The sequence below is a fragment of the Maniola jurtina genome, chromosome 22 (genome assembly GCF_905333055.1).
Source record: "Maniola jurtina chromosome 22, ilManJurt1.1, whole genome shotgun sequence".
Lineage (NCBI taxonomy): Eukaryota > Metazoa > Arthropoda > Insecta > Lepidoptera > Nymphalidae > Maniola > Maniola jurtina.
In genome coordinates, this window is record NC_060050.1 from 6,653,735 (window position 1) to 6,670,091 (window position 16,357).

At 36.2% G+C, this 16,357-nt stretch overlaps 1 protein-coding gene across 2 annotated transcripts in view; it reads right to left on the bottom strand.

Annotated features, from left to right (window-relative positions):
* The window catches only part of LOC123876737, an 82,698-nt gene that overhangs the window by 19,384 nt on the left and 46,957 nt on the right, over positions 1 to 16,357 (bottom strand). For both annotated transcript variants that reach the window (XM_045923075.1, XM_045923074.1), the window contains exon 2: positions 1,308 to 1,549. In XM_045923075.1, the coding sequence (XP_045779031.1) occupies positions 1,308 to 1,516 (209 nt within the window). In that variant the 5' untranslated portion in view covers positions 1,517 to 1,549. The remainder of the gene's footprint in view (positions 1 to 1,307; positions 1,550 to 16,357) is intronic.

A 16,357-nucleotide genomic window follows, 5' to 3' on the forward strand; every position in this document is an offset into this window, starting at 1 on the left:
ATATACAAAAATTGGGTCAAAAATTCTCCAAAAGTTTTCAAATAAATAGATGAGAGATAACTTTTAATTGTAGCGCGGCTCTGAGTAGGTAGGGTTACCAACTTATACTTTGATATCTATTATCTACGAATAACATTAGCCTATACAGCGTGGCCAGCTATATAATAAGCGCGAACATAGCATGCATTAGTTTAAAATCCTTAAACAACTGACTCCGTAACGCGGAAGAAATAATAGCTGAGTAATATTGTTTTTTTTAATTATCTTCATTTTATTGATTTCATGGGCACTAACTGCTCTGTCAAAGATTAACCCTAAGAAAAGGACTTCTTCTAAAATCCAAAATGGTTGGCAACCCTAATAGCGAGACCCTCGACTCTCGAGTAATATTTCAATGAAAAGTTAAGTTGTACGCTATATGCAAACAACCTCCGTTGAAAACGATAAAACTTTACGAAAATTAATTAAATGAGTCCAATTGATAAACTTGTATGTGTCTGATTTTTATTTGTCATTGTTCTATGATGAAAAATATTGCTCTTTATCTAAAAAATCCTTTTCTGATAAAAATATCGTTCATCACGTCAAGAAAAATCAAAACGGGGCGAAAATTAAAACAAAAGTAAGTATATAGTACCTCTGTAACCAACCAGGGGTGGCTCGCTTCTGAAATCCTCGAAAATTAAAAGCCTCTATAGCTCAACGGTTGAGGAGCGGACTGAATTCCGAAAGGTCGGCGGTTCAAACCCCACCCGTTGTTGTACCCACTCCTGGCACAAGCTTTACGCTTAATTGGAGGGGAAAGGGGAGTATTAGTCATGATTAGCATGGCTAATATATTCTTTAAAAATGGTTATCATAACACAACAAAAATATAACACATAGGTTGCTAAAGGTTAGATTTCTTGTAAAGTGTCGTAAATCGTAATCAATCTTTTTATAGGAAGGAGGAAGAATAAATTATAGTAAAACAATTGAGTGTGCTGTGCTTTTAATTTAATAGTAATTTACAAAGTGCAGGGAAAGAAGAAATAGCGTTGAACGTGGATTATTTTTAACCCCCGACCCAAAAAGAGGGGTGTTATAAGTTTGACGTGTGTATCTGTGTATCTATATGTGGCATCGTAGCTCCTAAACGAATGAACCGATTTTAATTTAGATTTTTTTGTTTGAAAGGTGGCTTGATCGAGAGTGTTCATAGTTCATAATCGAAGAATATCGGTTCAGCCGTTTGAAAGTTATCAGCTCTTTTCTAGTTTTCTTATAGAGGTTTTTGTGTCGGGGGTTTTTTAAATTTTAAGTTATACCTGTCAAAGGTGTCTCTGGAACTTTCACTGGCTCTCGACAACCGTCTCTCTGCTCTTCTCAGGGCCTCTTCGCTCGGAGACTTGTCATGAATCCTCAGTTCCTTCTCCGACTTGCTGCTCGACCTGGAGGTCTTGCCTTCTTCCTCCTTCTTGGTAGCCGGGTTTAGGGGAGACAGGTTGCCCGGCTTTTCATGACGTTTTATCTCCATATTTCAGCGTGGGTGATCATCGTCGCGGCTCGCCTGTAAAAGAAGATATGAGATTATAAAATACGAATGTCTTATAAAGTTAATATCACGTAAAAAGGCCTCTGACCTGCGCTGTGGGGGTTTATCGGTATACCCATTTGGACAAGCTTACGAAGGGAGGGACAATTATAAGGGTGACTATTATTTTATTTTTATTTTTATTTTTATTTTTATTTATTTGGGACAATAAACAATTACATATTATATATTACAGCTATAACTTAAATCTATCGTTCAATATTAGTAAATATATGTAATCAACTACACTATCCACAGCTTAACAATAGAACTAGGGCGATACAATGTGAGTAAACTTCTTAACCTAATATTAACAAAGGACTGTACAGTAATTAAAAATATAAATAACTAATAATATTACGTGGTTTATACAATATTCTATCATATCATTTAAGCTAAAGATTGTTTCGCGGACTGTAGGTAAGGTAAGCGCCATAATTATATTATCCTGGCGCAGATACGTTTAAAATACTCGTATAGGCCTTTTTACGTGACATCAACCAATTATAATGGCATCAACAAGCAATTATAATGGTTTTACGATGGAGAAAATGTAGATAGCTACGTGTTAGTACCGATACAAGTGAAAATAATGATGGTAACGTAACATGATTTAGTGGACCTTGAAAAATTTGAGAGAATTTTAGCAATTCGACAAGAATAGAATAGAATAGAATAGATTTTTATTCAAATAGAGTTTTACAAGTGCTTTTGAATCGTCAAATAATTTACCACTGGTTCGGAATGCCGTTCCTACCGAGAAGAACCAGCAAGAAACTCGGCATGTACTAAACTCTACTATGTAAACTCATAAGACATGGATTATTGTTTGAGGCAAAAAAAAAACGTAGAGAGACTTTGTCTTTTCATTGGTCTTTTTATAAGTTAGCTGAGTATGGTCAAGAGAATAATTTCCAGGTATTATACTATTTAGCTTAGATATAACTTGACGATTGTGATAAAATGATATAACAAGTGGGGATGAAACAAATGGAAAAAGTCATATTCGAAAATACGCTGAAATAATGAAACGACTTTTGTGATCTTTTCTATCTAGTCTATAATGGAAAGCGAAACAATAAGCGATACCTGAAACAGGTAGAGGTAATAAAATAATAGCAAGGACCTACCTAACGGTATGGTTTCACGTACTTACATCATAAAAATTTGCTAACAGGCTATTAGATTATGATGTACATAGTAGATACGCTTTACTGATCTTTAGGTAGAGGCATCATACTGGCAATAAATATCGGCGGCTTCGCTCCAGAGAAATTTCCGCAAGAAAAATTTTACACGGTGCTAATTTTTCTGTACCACATAATATGAAGCTTTGGCTATACAAAGGTTTTGTGAACAAAACGAAGCCAAAGAAGGCTAATTAAATCATAATAAAGAAATCTAGGTTCTTAAAATTTTGTTGACATTACCTACCTAAGTAATTACTTATCTTCTAAATTGTAAAATTCAATTTGCTAACAAAAATAAAGAAAAGATAGCATCTACTATACCTAATCCTGAATAAAAAACACAAACAAAAGCGGTTCTGATTTAGATAGGTATGGTAAGGTCTTTTCTAAATTGGTTCAATGATTTATTTTGGGATACCCTTTATAAGGGGTTCATTTTCATTTTTGAATGAATATACTTTTATTGTACACCACAAAATTAGTACAGAAAAACACATACAAAGCTCAACAAAATCTAGGATCTTTAACAAACGGAAGTTAAGAACGAGAAATAGCTACCTACTTAGTTTATTATACATTAAATCATACTATTACTTCTGTTTTTTATATGGAAATCTTAAAAGTAAATATATATAGCGAACTAGCGAGCATAGCAGTAATCCTCAGGCCATGAAGTGAATTTTTCATTTCCCACGGTCGTTCACTAAAATTTTTAGAGGAAAATACTCGGACTCTTGTTTGCACAACCCAATCTGAATTTACAACAACAAATTTTTTTAAACTTTTATTTTAGTGTTTTATTTCGAGGATGTATAAAATGAGCAACTGTGAATTTATCAGGAGTCGTGATGCGAATGCAATTATAGTCATACATTTTATATGAAGACGTCTGACATATCTACATACACACTCAGGATGTGTTTCACGTACACAATACACACGTAGGATGAGTTTCCACTGAAGCGGAGCGGAGAACAGTTCAATACACCAATCGTGTTATTGTTTAAAGACTATCACGCGATCTCATTGGTCAATAATCTGATTGGTCGAATCCGCACCGTTTTGCTCCGCTCCGCTCCGTTTCACTGTAAACGCACCTGTGGTCTGTCGTGGCCCTCTGACGTGCTAACGCTCAAGGTATACTATGATTGGTCAATTGCTTACATTTACATTACAAGTAGGTAAGTAAGTATGAGCCAAATGATTATTATTGGTACCTACTGGATTGTGTCTGTGAATAATAGCGCTAAGTTTTAATTACACCCTGTATTTATACCAACCCAATTGTTATACATATAATAAATCAGAAGGCAAATTGGGTAAGCCCTGTAAACACAAAACAAATGCCCCCAGCTACAAACTTCCGAACAATTTGAAGGGTACAATCAATATAACAAACTTAGAAATCAAGTTTTAGTAAGCAACAAACTTCGCGTAAGTTACCGTTAGGGACACAGACTCTTAAATAATAAAAGCTGATCGACTGAAAATTTCCAGGGTAATTTAAGTTTTAATATTACAGTTATTAGCTCGATTTTGTAATAGCCTAAACCCTTTGGGATTTTATCGGAAAGGAAGTTTTGAAAGTATTGCTAAAAGATGCTTAAAGCGGATACTTTCAAGATTGAAGTAGATGCATTGAATAGATGATGATTTCTTCTCTCTTTCTTTCGAAGATTTTCACGGTTGAAAATATCCACTTTTAAAAGAAGTTATTTGACATGACGTCGCTCGTGTCGCGCGCTAGAAAAAGTTGGGGGTTTTTAATTAAAATCCATCCATACTTATGCACAAACATTATTATTAATGCGAAAGTGCCTGTATCTGTCTATCTGTGTATCTGAGTATCTGATACCTTTCCACGGCTCAAGATCGTGATCATGATGGACACTTTGCGAGCATTCTGCAGATGGATAAGGAATAGGTAAGTAGGAACTTTGATTTCGGAAAATCAAAGAATATCAGGTAAAACCTAAATCAAAGATAAAAGTCGCGGGCATCAGCTATTAATCTAAATAGTGTGTCTAAAACTATCCTATTTAAAAGTCACTGCACTAAGTAAAAGCTTTTAAAAATATTGCCGCAGCAACCGTGTTGAAACGATGTCAGATATTACAGGCTGCAGGTAGGATGCAGTCAACTGATTAATCCATTTACGGGCTACTTCAATACCCGACTTGCTTACTTTGCCCGTTCACTATCAAACGATGATATTATTAAAACGACCACAGAGTTCAGAATAGGTATAGAAGTGGTAATAAGCAACTGGAGTCGATTAACCAATCGACTCTAGTTTTGTCTCCTGTCCGGGGAGGTCCTGGGTTCGATTTAGAGCACGCACCTCTAACTTTCGGATGTGCATTTTAATCATTTAAATATTACTTATTGTTATGTTCTCAAAAGGCGTGGCAAGTCTGCCAATCGGCACTCGAGGTGGACTATGACCAAAACCCGTCTCATTCTGAGAGAAGACTCGTACTAACTAACCCGTAAAATGGTATGTGTGGCAGCTTTTAAAATAAAAAATTTTCTTTCTTTCTTTCTTTCTTTCTTTTCTTTCCTTTCTTACTTAGTAGTGGGCCGGCGATGGGTTGCTGATGATGCTGTATGATGATTACTAATGAGTGGTAAAGGATGATGAGTATCGCTAAAGTCATCAGCTATTTATACTTACGAATTCCGGATGATGTACAGCGAACGGTCGGCGCGTGACGTCTACTAACTTACGAATTTTTAAGTTACGCCTGATGCTGCTGACGTACCGAAAACTGAACCTTTTGCGGCTATAGCAGCTCTGATCGCTCTTGCGCTATCTTAAGTAAGTAGGTAGGTAAGTGACCTCCTTTAACTTTAATTAGCTATTGAATATTTCGTTCAACTTACTCGACTAATCTAAAGTTACGCCGGGATAGACGATTAGTTTCGAACCCTAAATTTTGCAACTATGGTACAACCGGTAATTTAGTATGAGTTTGTGAGATGGGTCAGTGGAAAAACTATTATGTATACGTATTAAAAGATACAGAAAATTTAATAGCAGTTTCACATTATTATGTTAGCGATCCAATAAAGATAATGCAGCGCCGGATTGCTACTTACTGAAATATTGTTGGTATGTATAAGTACATTATACGGAATTGCTTTATTGAATTAAATTATACGTTTGCGTACTAGTAAAAAGTGCAACAGCTATTTTATGACTCTACCAAATAAAAGTCCCAAACATTTAAGGTTAGGTAGTTTAAAATTGATTAAAGTTTGATGTTTGTACAAAGAGCTCACTGAATCGTAGCGATGGAAACGCAAACGTAATATAACGTTGCATCACAAAGCGCCGTAGGTATCGAAAACTGTTGTTTTGACTGTCCGCCGCATTATTCGTAATTATTTGGATGGGAGCAAGATACATGGACCAAACATTTACAACTGTAATTTTAAATGGCACCAAAAATAAGGTAAATTAATTAATCTAAATTAAAACTAAGTAATAAAATAAAAACTGAAAAGGGGTAATCGAGTCAACCGGGGACCCAAGAGCTGACCTTTGGACTGCCAAACTAATTCTTTGTACAAGGTAGCTGCCAACTCTTGTCTCCACGGTAGTCTCGATATCCTTTTTGATATTTTTTTAAAAAGAGAGATACCTGACCTGAGTGTATTTTATATCTCATTTTATTTATTAAAAACCATTACCTACTCGAAATACATTGCTAACAAGGCGGATTGAAATTTAATTGGTGGAAAGATAGCGTCTGCAATTAGTGAGAAATGCATTGAAAAGAAACATTTTTTAATCGTCATTAATTAAAGAGTAAGTTGAAACCTACTTCATATTATTTATTTTGATAAAGAGTTAGAACACTCTGCTCTTCTTTAGCCTGCTCAGAGTTCTTTTATTTAAGAAACCTCCATTTTTCATAAAGATTTTAGAATGAGGGGTTAAGCCAAACTTTTTTTTTCGACTCTCGCTTTTCATGTTCAGAACGAATTAGGTGTATTATTATATATATTTTTTTTCAAATTTAAATATACCACTGTTTAGCGCTCCAAAACTTTTGTAGACTTTGCGCTAATGTTTTAGATGCTATTATTTTTACGTGCTCTACGCCAAATATGTAATAAGTAACACCACCGAAAAATTCTGCTTTCTCCTCGCGAAAATAAACCTCTGTAATTTAATTCAGGTCACGAATACTTGGCAAATGGAGAGGGGGTGTCAAATTAACAATGGTTAAAAGTTATTCCATACTATTTATTCGTAGTGCCGTGATGAAAATTGCAAAAGAAATATGAATTCATTTATTCGAATATACGAAAAGCTAGCATATGAACACGAGACTACCTGGGATCTCCAGCCTCAATTTGGGCAGTCATAAGCAATCTAGGCAGCCTGCTAAAAGGAGTGAGCTTGGATGGCTGCAGCTGTAGTAGGTACCTATCGACTTCAACGGCGAAGAAGACACTTTACGTAGAATAGATGAAATCATTGAACTTACTCATACCTACTTATTTTTAATCAGAATAATTTGGTTGGTTCTCCAAATCCTTGATTTTGTGTTGCTTTTACCTATTCATTCTTCTGTTCATTTAGTGTCCACCGAGACTGTGCTTCTTCGGTGTAGAATGCAGACTTACAGATTGCTTTTTATGTTCGACTGACTACGCAAAAAATAAATAAATAAGTAGGTACATTTTCAGATTGTAAAATACACATTATCATAACGATATGTTCCCAAAAACTTGAAAACGTAGGGACTTAGCTACTTATAGATACGTGTAAAGGATGTTACGATACTTGAAAGTTGAAACTTCCTGGGAAAAGGTCACGTATTGAATATCAGTAACAAACCCAAGTAATATTATAGGTTTTAGAAAGGTTTTGAAAAGGTTCTAGAACCTTTGTATGAAAGTCTCAATACCGTTATATATTAACGCGGGCAGCTAAGTCGGTGACATGGGCAGCTACATCGCCGACACGAGCAGCTACGTCACCGACGTCGGCAACTACGATGACGACGTCTCCTATATGGGCAGCTACGTGCCGGCACGAGCAACTAAGTCGCCGACACGAGCAGCTAAGTTACCGATGCGAGCATCTAAGTCACTGACATGAGAAGCTAAGTCGCTGACGCGGGCAGCTGCGTCGCCGACGCGAGCATATACGTCGCCGACGCGGGGAGTTTCATCGTCGACGTCCGCAGCTACGTCGCCGATGCGGGCAGCTAAATCGCCAACATGGGCGGCTACGTCGCTTCGTTTCGGCGGTATTTTTTAAAATCCTATATCCATCGAAGGAAGTCCTGGCATCATCTAGTTATAATTGTACTACTAGGTATGTGTATTCACCATTATAGTATTATTTGGATTTCTGTGGAATTCACTCAGAATATTCATTTCACAGCTGTTATACGAGTAGAAGGTACCGTAGGTACCTAAAGAATGAGTCTGCAGGTATAATTTTCTACCTATTTATTTCATCTCTTCCTATTTATAGTATAGTAGCAAAGCAACAACGGCAAGAATACTTTACTGTAAGTAATAAGTAGGTATAATTACTTTAAAAAAAATGAAGTTAAGTGGGTTTTATATTCAGGTGGGTCAAGCACGCACGAATGAACACAAGTAGGTACGAGTGCATAATGGGTGTATTGATTAACTTTACCACGTTGCTTGCAGATTGTGCGAGTAATCAGTGAATTCATGTACATAATCTGATAAAAATCTACATGGAGCATTTTAAACCACTTCCCTTGGCACGAACTTATAGCACTCTCATATCAAGATTATATTAATAGACCACCGTTAAAAATGCAGGTTCTACTGAGCAGGGCGGCAAGAAAATCAACACTAACTTACCTAGATAACTATTTTCAAAAGGTAAAATGTGGGTAAAATCCATGCTTTCATATACCTACATACTTCCATATCCTACATACTTCCATTCTAATATTCATCATCATCATGATCAACCCATTTCCGCCCCACTACTGAATACGGGTCTCCTCTCAGAATGAGAAGGGTTTAGGCCATAGTCGGCCACGCTGGCCCAATGCGGATTGGCAGACTTCACACACCTTCGAAAACATGGAGAACTCTCAGGCATGCAGGTATCCTCACGATGATTGTCTTCACAAATGCATAAGTGTGTCTGTCTGCTACATTTTCACAACTCGTCCGTTCAATCTCATTTTGACGGTTGGGCATAGGTTGCATCCAGGGACAGACGTAGGTTACTTTTGTCTCGGAAAATCAGAGAGTTTCCACGGGATTTCTTAAATCCAAGTGGATGAAGGTTGTAGGCATCATCTATTTGGTACAGAGATAGCTTCCATCCCACAGATGAACATAGGCTTCTTTTGATCCCGGAAAATCAAAGAGTTCCTACGGGTTTTTAAAAACCTAAATCAACGCGAAGGAAATCTTGGGTCATCACCTACATTCGAGTGTTACAAGTTATATTATAACAAATAACATAACATCAATGATTCAATATAACAAATTATACTTTCTTATGGGCAGGCGACTGAAAAGCTGACTGCTTCCATGGAGCTTTTATATTATTTAGCAATCTTGTTAGCAATATAATTATAGATACTTTCAAAACGACCCGATCGTTGTTTATTTTCCAACCGTCATTATGGAGATCACAGTGTGTCGTTGATGTGTTCGACACGTGACGACACTCGAAACTTGGTGAAGGAGCACTAAGTTTCGAGTGTCGTGATTCATGCTACCCTTATACGCTCAAGTTCTCATGGCGAAATTGCAAAACTTGTATGGCACTTACCTAATAATACAATATCATATTATTACTTTTAGAAGAGCATGAAATATTAATCTTGTTGGTGGAATAAATGAATTCACCTTTACTATATTAGTGTGAAGAATACTGCAACTTAATGACGGACTGCGCCATCTAGAATAATTGTGTGATTTAGTAAATAAATTTTTTCGTGAACACATTATTTTTGTGATATAACCACAAATTCATGGTTTTCAGATTTTCTTCTTTACTTGTGGTATAAGACCTACCTTTCTACCAAATTTCAGGATCCTAGGTCAAGGGGAAGTACCATACTTATATGTTTTCTTGACAAACGGACAGACAGACAGACTGACAGACAGTTAGACTGCAAAGTAATCCTATAAGGGTTGATTCTTTCATTTTGAGATATGGAACCTTAAAAACGTAATGGAGGCCACTTTCTAGTTAGGTAGGTGCCTAGTGCCTACCCAAGGTATTTTCCGTAACATCAAACTATTAAAAGGGAAATTTTGCAAAAAAAATTACACCGCTTATCCACACGCTACGGTGGTTATTACAGGCTGTATATTTAAAAAGCAATTTTTATTCAATTATCAAATTAACCTTCCTTTTCATATAATAAAGTTGGAACTAAAGACAAAAAAATACAAAGCTTGTGGTTTAACGTAGCACGGAGTAGAAAGTAAAATGAATTAAAAATAGTAATCTTTCGCATTTATAAGGCTTTGTTTAAAACGAAAATAACATTAAAAAGGTTAAAAATATTGCAGGCGATGTTGGTACAGTGTCGTTAATATTGCCCCGGCAAAGTTGACTTTACACAATTGCTGCAAGGACCCTGCTGGAAATTACAGAATGAGGAATCCGCGATGGAGTCTTATTTTGATTAATCAATACTTATAATAAAACTGTAACTGGTAGATAAATAATAAATGTGGTCGAACATTGCTTTCATATACGAGAATTTGTGTCTGCTGACCCTTGACTTGCCAAATAAGGCTAGCTAAAAATAATATTTATCAATGAGGTAAAATGTAATACCCATTTTGAGCACTCTGCCTGAAGTATTTTAATCTAGTAAGTTTCTGGTTCAGTTTAGATTTGAAGCCTTACTTAACTAACGTTTTAAAACTTAAAAATCGTAGTTAGCCAACCGACTGGCCGTGTTGACAGGCACACCGATCATAAATTGGAATTTCATTACAATCATACTAATATTATAAAGGTGAAAGTTTCTATGTGTGTGTGTGTGTGTATGTTTGTTACTCCTTCACGCAAAAATTACTGGACGGATTTGGCTAAAATTCGGAATGGAGCTAGATAATATCCTGGATTAGCACATAGGCTACTTTTTATCCCGGAAAACCCAAGAGTTCCCACGGGATTTCGAAAAACCTAAATCAACGCGGACGAAGTCGCGGGCGTCAGCTAGTATACTCTAAGCTTATGTGATTGATGTTAAAATGCGCCTCTAGATAACCAGCTTGACTGTGAGGCATGTAGCTACTCCAAATTAAATAATCTTTCAGACTTTTAGACCATATATTTTACAGCCTGCAAAAATTTAGTAGGTTTCTCGTTGTGTAAAAAGGCTGGTTGGTTTTATTGAAGTAAAGGGTTCTTATATAGGTCAAGTATGCACGAGTGGGCACAAGAGGGCCGGTGGTAGGTGCATAACATATTGATTTATTTTATTTTATTATTTAGTGTGCTGGCGATGTTTTACTAATAAAAAGCAAAGCTTCTTTAGTAGGTACACTGTACGAGTAATACTAAGTAGTATCTAATTCAAATATAAGTGTTTAATTTTTTTTTTTTTTTTTTTTAAATTGTTTTTTTTTTTTATTGAAAATATTACAATAAAACTTAAAGCTAGCCTTATCTAATTACTATACAAATCATGCCCGCGTGGAATGGTGCCAAGAATACTGGCTGCATTTCCGCGTTGGACAGCCAGGCTGATCCGTTGCGCAAAAAATGAGCCAGCCCTTCTGTCACCCGATGAGGCTATTAAAGTGTTTAATTAATAGTTTTTGCAAGATTTTTTTGTATAGGATTTTCTGACTTTGGATGATGCAAATATATCTCAATAAATAAAATCCGAAAAAATGCAGAGCGTAATTTACTACTGTCATTTTATTATTTCTAAATATGGTGGGATTGGGGAAGCTTTGACCCTGGCTAGTTAGCATCCTACTGGCAATTAGCCCGCTACCATCTTGGACATCATAATTCATCACTTATCATCAGGGCTAATTAGTCATGGATTATAAAAAAAGTAGTAGACAAAACCTAGCAAGGCGAGCCAAGTATCGGGTATAAACAAGTTACTCATAAAGTGCAATATTGTTACCGAGATCACAAGGCTTTTGTTCGTACATTCTGTTCGGGCAAATAAAGGAAATAGCATAACGCGAGAGCATAGCGAGAATGCTTTTTGCCATTGCAATAAAAATAGTGGGGTTTTCAGAGCTGAGTATTGGATTTCGGACATCGAAGCATCAGGGAGTGTTATTTAGCTCTCAGTATATTTTCAATCTTTTTTCTTTTGTCGTATCTACCTTTTCTGTTTTGATGTTATGCTATCCTCTCTCTCTCTTTTTACGATATATAACTACAGTTTAAAGAGGCCAGTACAGACGACCACGGAGATATCTACATAGTTCTAAACAGAATAATCGTGCGGGGTGTGAACTGTGAGGGACGAGATGATGGAGAGAACGGTTTTCATACCGCATACGACACATTTTAGTCATTGGAGCAAGTATGGTGACAACTCTATTTGCACACGACGGTACAGTCAGTGCGATAAAGCTTTCATGGGACTTTTGCATTGACAAATCTTCTCATACAGATGAGCGGCAGTTTGTCGGCGACTGGAGTAGCTGCAGCCGTCGCTACGTCGACGGCGTTGCCAATGCGTCAAGTAGCCTCCGATACGCTACGGTGGTTGCCAGCGCGTCAACAGCACCAGATAGAACTAGATACAGTAAGGGAACTTTCGGTTCTTTTCTCGGACAGGAGTCGCCGATACGACACGACATCCACTTGCGTGGCGACGCGACGATGGAACTGAGTAACAGTTACCATTGTCGTCGACAAAGTATCGCTCTTCTGTAAGAACAGACGGAACACACATAAATGGTGAAGGTGGTGTATGAACCACCATGGTGGTGTAAGGAAGGCTATTAATTAAATTGCTTGATTTTTCCTAATTACTTATGGATCAGTATTTTGTATTGGAGGCAAAATTTACCGGTTAGGACATTAGGTATATTCGTTATTTTAAGTAATTTTAAACCGCAAAATTGTAAGCACAATTTCATGTATTAATTATTATGAAAACAACTGTGCTCTGTTTACCTTTAATATGAGCAGTAATTAACGTTAATTGGATTTCGCGAGTAATGATAATGATTAATGTAAGCTGTGCTTTTATGTTAACACGTTAGCTTATGGGTGTGGTTTCGCGCCATTGACTGGAAATAAATTAATGTTTGTAGAGAATATTTACATTTTTTTCTGACGCGTGAGGTTTGGAAGTGGTGCCATACATTTTCATGTGTTTAATATCATCGTGGCGCATCTTTTATGAAAAAATTTCAATTACTTTACTCAATTCTACCTTAAGTATCAAGTTAGCAGCATTTAAATTAGAAAGCCGTCATGTAGTTTTTGTTTACGATAGTTGTTTGCTCAGGCGTTCGAGATAAATATGTTATGAAGGAAAATATAAAAGGTTTAAAGCAGAACCTTTTACTTAAACATTTCCTTATCATGATGCAAGGTGGTGAAAATTGCGTCATTTGCGTCGAGAGGAAATTACGTCGTGTGAGCAACGCAAAGGCATGAACAGGCATCAAGCGTAACTGTAGCGACATAGAACAGTGACTGCGACAGCAACCCGAGCACAATAAGCAGTCACAATCATAATCATTATCATTATGACTAAGCCATCACCGACTCACTTCTGATAACGTGTCTCCTCTCAGAATGGGAAGGGTCACGAATCATGATCCGCCACGCTGGCCAAATGGTTACAAGGAACTGAAGAACTCTACTCTAACTTTTTAAGTTAATGTGAACTATGTACCCCTCGTAGCTTTAATTTTAAGTTAACGTAATTAATTTATCACTACTACTCATTGTTTGACAATCAGAAAGTAAGAAACAGTTAAAAATTATTTTGCTATAATCCGCCAACAGAAAAAATCTGTATGGTCAAACATGCAGTTACAAGCTAAGCACCGCTTACCTCCCCAACCAAGCAATAAAGCCAAGTTCCCAAGCAAGCACTGCCACCACCACTCACATGCACCACCACACAAGACTTTTCCACTACTCTCGACGCACGTTTCGCCCCGACACCGGAGCATCCTCAGGAGATTTCGACTTTACATTTGTAAAGTCGAAATTTTTTCTGTTGGCGGATTATAGCAAAATAATTTTTAACTGTTTCTTGCTAAACATGAACTTCCGCAAAGTAACGCCTGATTCTATCCAATATAATCAGAAAGTACCCAATTTGAATACTTAATGACTTTGACTTTAAGCGAGTTGTTTAGTATGGAGAGGTTAAATCTTTTAAATCACTTAACTTTAAATATTTTAACTTTAACTCAATAGTTTCGCGCTAGGTTCTCTGTAAGAGTAACACGTGCTTCGCAGTTTGAAAGCCTTAGTTTCATATACGAGTAGTTCCTTGTTTTAAAACTTCCAGAAACAGTGTTTGACACGCGTGCTTTGTGTGGGAGCCTTTATAACCTTTACAAGATTTACCCTTGGCGAAATTACGATGGAACCGAAATTGACTCTTACTAGGGGTTATGACGAGTAGGGTTATAAAGTTTTTTCAATTTCAAATTTAATGAGTTGCCATAATAAGGTAAATTGTAGGTATTCAATAATAAATATAATAGGGTACTTACCTATATTAATAGTAGAGAGAATTTTCGATGAAAAAGCAATTTATTCACGTTTTTCTAAAAACACAATAAATTATTTTGTGAGATTTCAGATTTTCAGAATTCCTAAAGGTTTTACGAATAATTAACTAAAAACCTGTTTAAAAAAACAGAAACAGGTCTAGAAATTCAGTGAAAGGTATAGTTAAGGTAATAGTTCTTTTGTATTAAATACTAGATGATGTTCGCCGTCCGCGACTTCGTCCACGTGGATTTAGATATAAAAAAAAATCGTGATTAAGTCGCGTTTGATTTTTCGGGATAAAGAATTCCTATGTCCGACTCCAGGATATGCTTATAAGTTATAACCTATCTCTGTACCTACTCCTCAAAATCGATTAAACAGATAGGAAGAACGCGCAAACGTAGAAGATAGACAAGAAGGCACAATTCGCATTCATAATATTAGTATCAAGTATGGTAACTCGTTGTGTTTACTTTGTGAAATAGGTAAGGCTTAATTATGCACCATTTAAATCGTTTTCTAGAACAATTTATTATTGAGATACGTGAGATACCTACCTAACTGCTCTAAAATTATTTCCATTTAAATAGTGAGTCTAAAACGAATGCAGACAGAACCTACACTGAAAATGGAAGACCGTCTAAAATTCAAGACTTCAGAGTCTCGATCTATGTATTTAAAGATAAATGTATCTGTATAAATATCTGCTCACTAAGCTTTTGACCTGGAAACCTTTAATAATTCACCCGATTTTAGTCCCTATAGAATTGGTTGTTTTATATTATACCAGGTGATACCAGTGACCTCGTCCGCGTGGATTTAGGTTTCTTAGAAATCCCGTGGGAACTGTTCGATTTTCTGGGATAAAAAACGTCTGTTTACGGGATGTAAGCAGAGTCGGCAATGTTTTAAAAAAATGTGTTGTTTAAAAAAAATATTTATTATTTATTATTAAATTTTATTTAATAAAACTTTTTATTTTATATTGACTTTTTATTTAATAAATGCCCTACTCAGGGATGAAATCTATCTATCATAAAACTGGGCTATCTCTGTATCTTCGTCAAAACCGATTTTAATGGATGGATCGCGGAAAGTTAGCAAACAGACAGACACACTTTTGTATTTATATCTAATACTAGCCGATGCCTGCGACTTCGTTTAATGAGACTTCGCAAATATGGCGACTCCTTTCTCAGATTATACGCGTATAATAACCACTTTTAACTTTGTTTATGGATTTATAAGTGTTTCTCCTTATAATTACCTGAAGCAGAATATAAATATTGATTTCCTAGCTGAAGCCCGCGACTTCGTCCGCGTGGATTTAGGTTTTCGATATCACGTGGGAACTCATTGATTTTCCGGGATAAAAAGTAGCCTATGGGCTAATTAAAGATATTATCTATCTTGTAAGGTTATTTTTAAAAATTGATTTGAGTTGTCAAAAATAATATAAAATTATTAATATACCTAATGCAGGTAGTTTGATAAAATCGATATTTGGCTCATTCGATGTCATACAATCTGTTGCTAGGAGGCCAACAAGATTGAACTTGCATAAATACGGGTGTTTCGAAGGTTGTAGTTCAGTCTCCTTCTGTGATTCGGAGCGATATCGCATATTTTCGGTATTTGGGTTGTGAACTGGATAATTAGATGTTGTGATAGCAATCACGCTCTAATTTATAAGAATACCAGAAGTGAACCTCAATAAAAATATAAGAAAGAATAAATATAACCCTTATTTGCATGATTAAGGCTTGAAACTCAACAAAACTAAGTTAGTGCAATAATAACAGATTGATAAAACACGTCCGCACACTAAGATCGACCAAACCAAAGTGAGTAGAACTCTCACAGGCCATTTTCAAGATAGTTTTCCGAGGTGGCGCCACG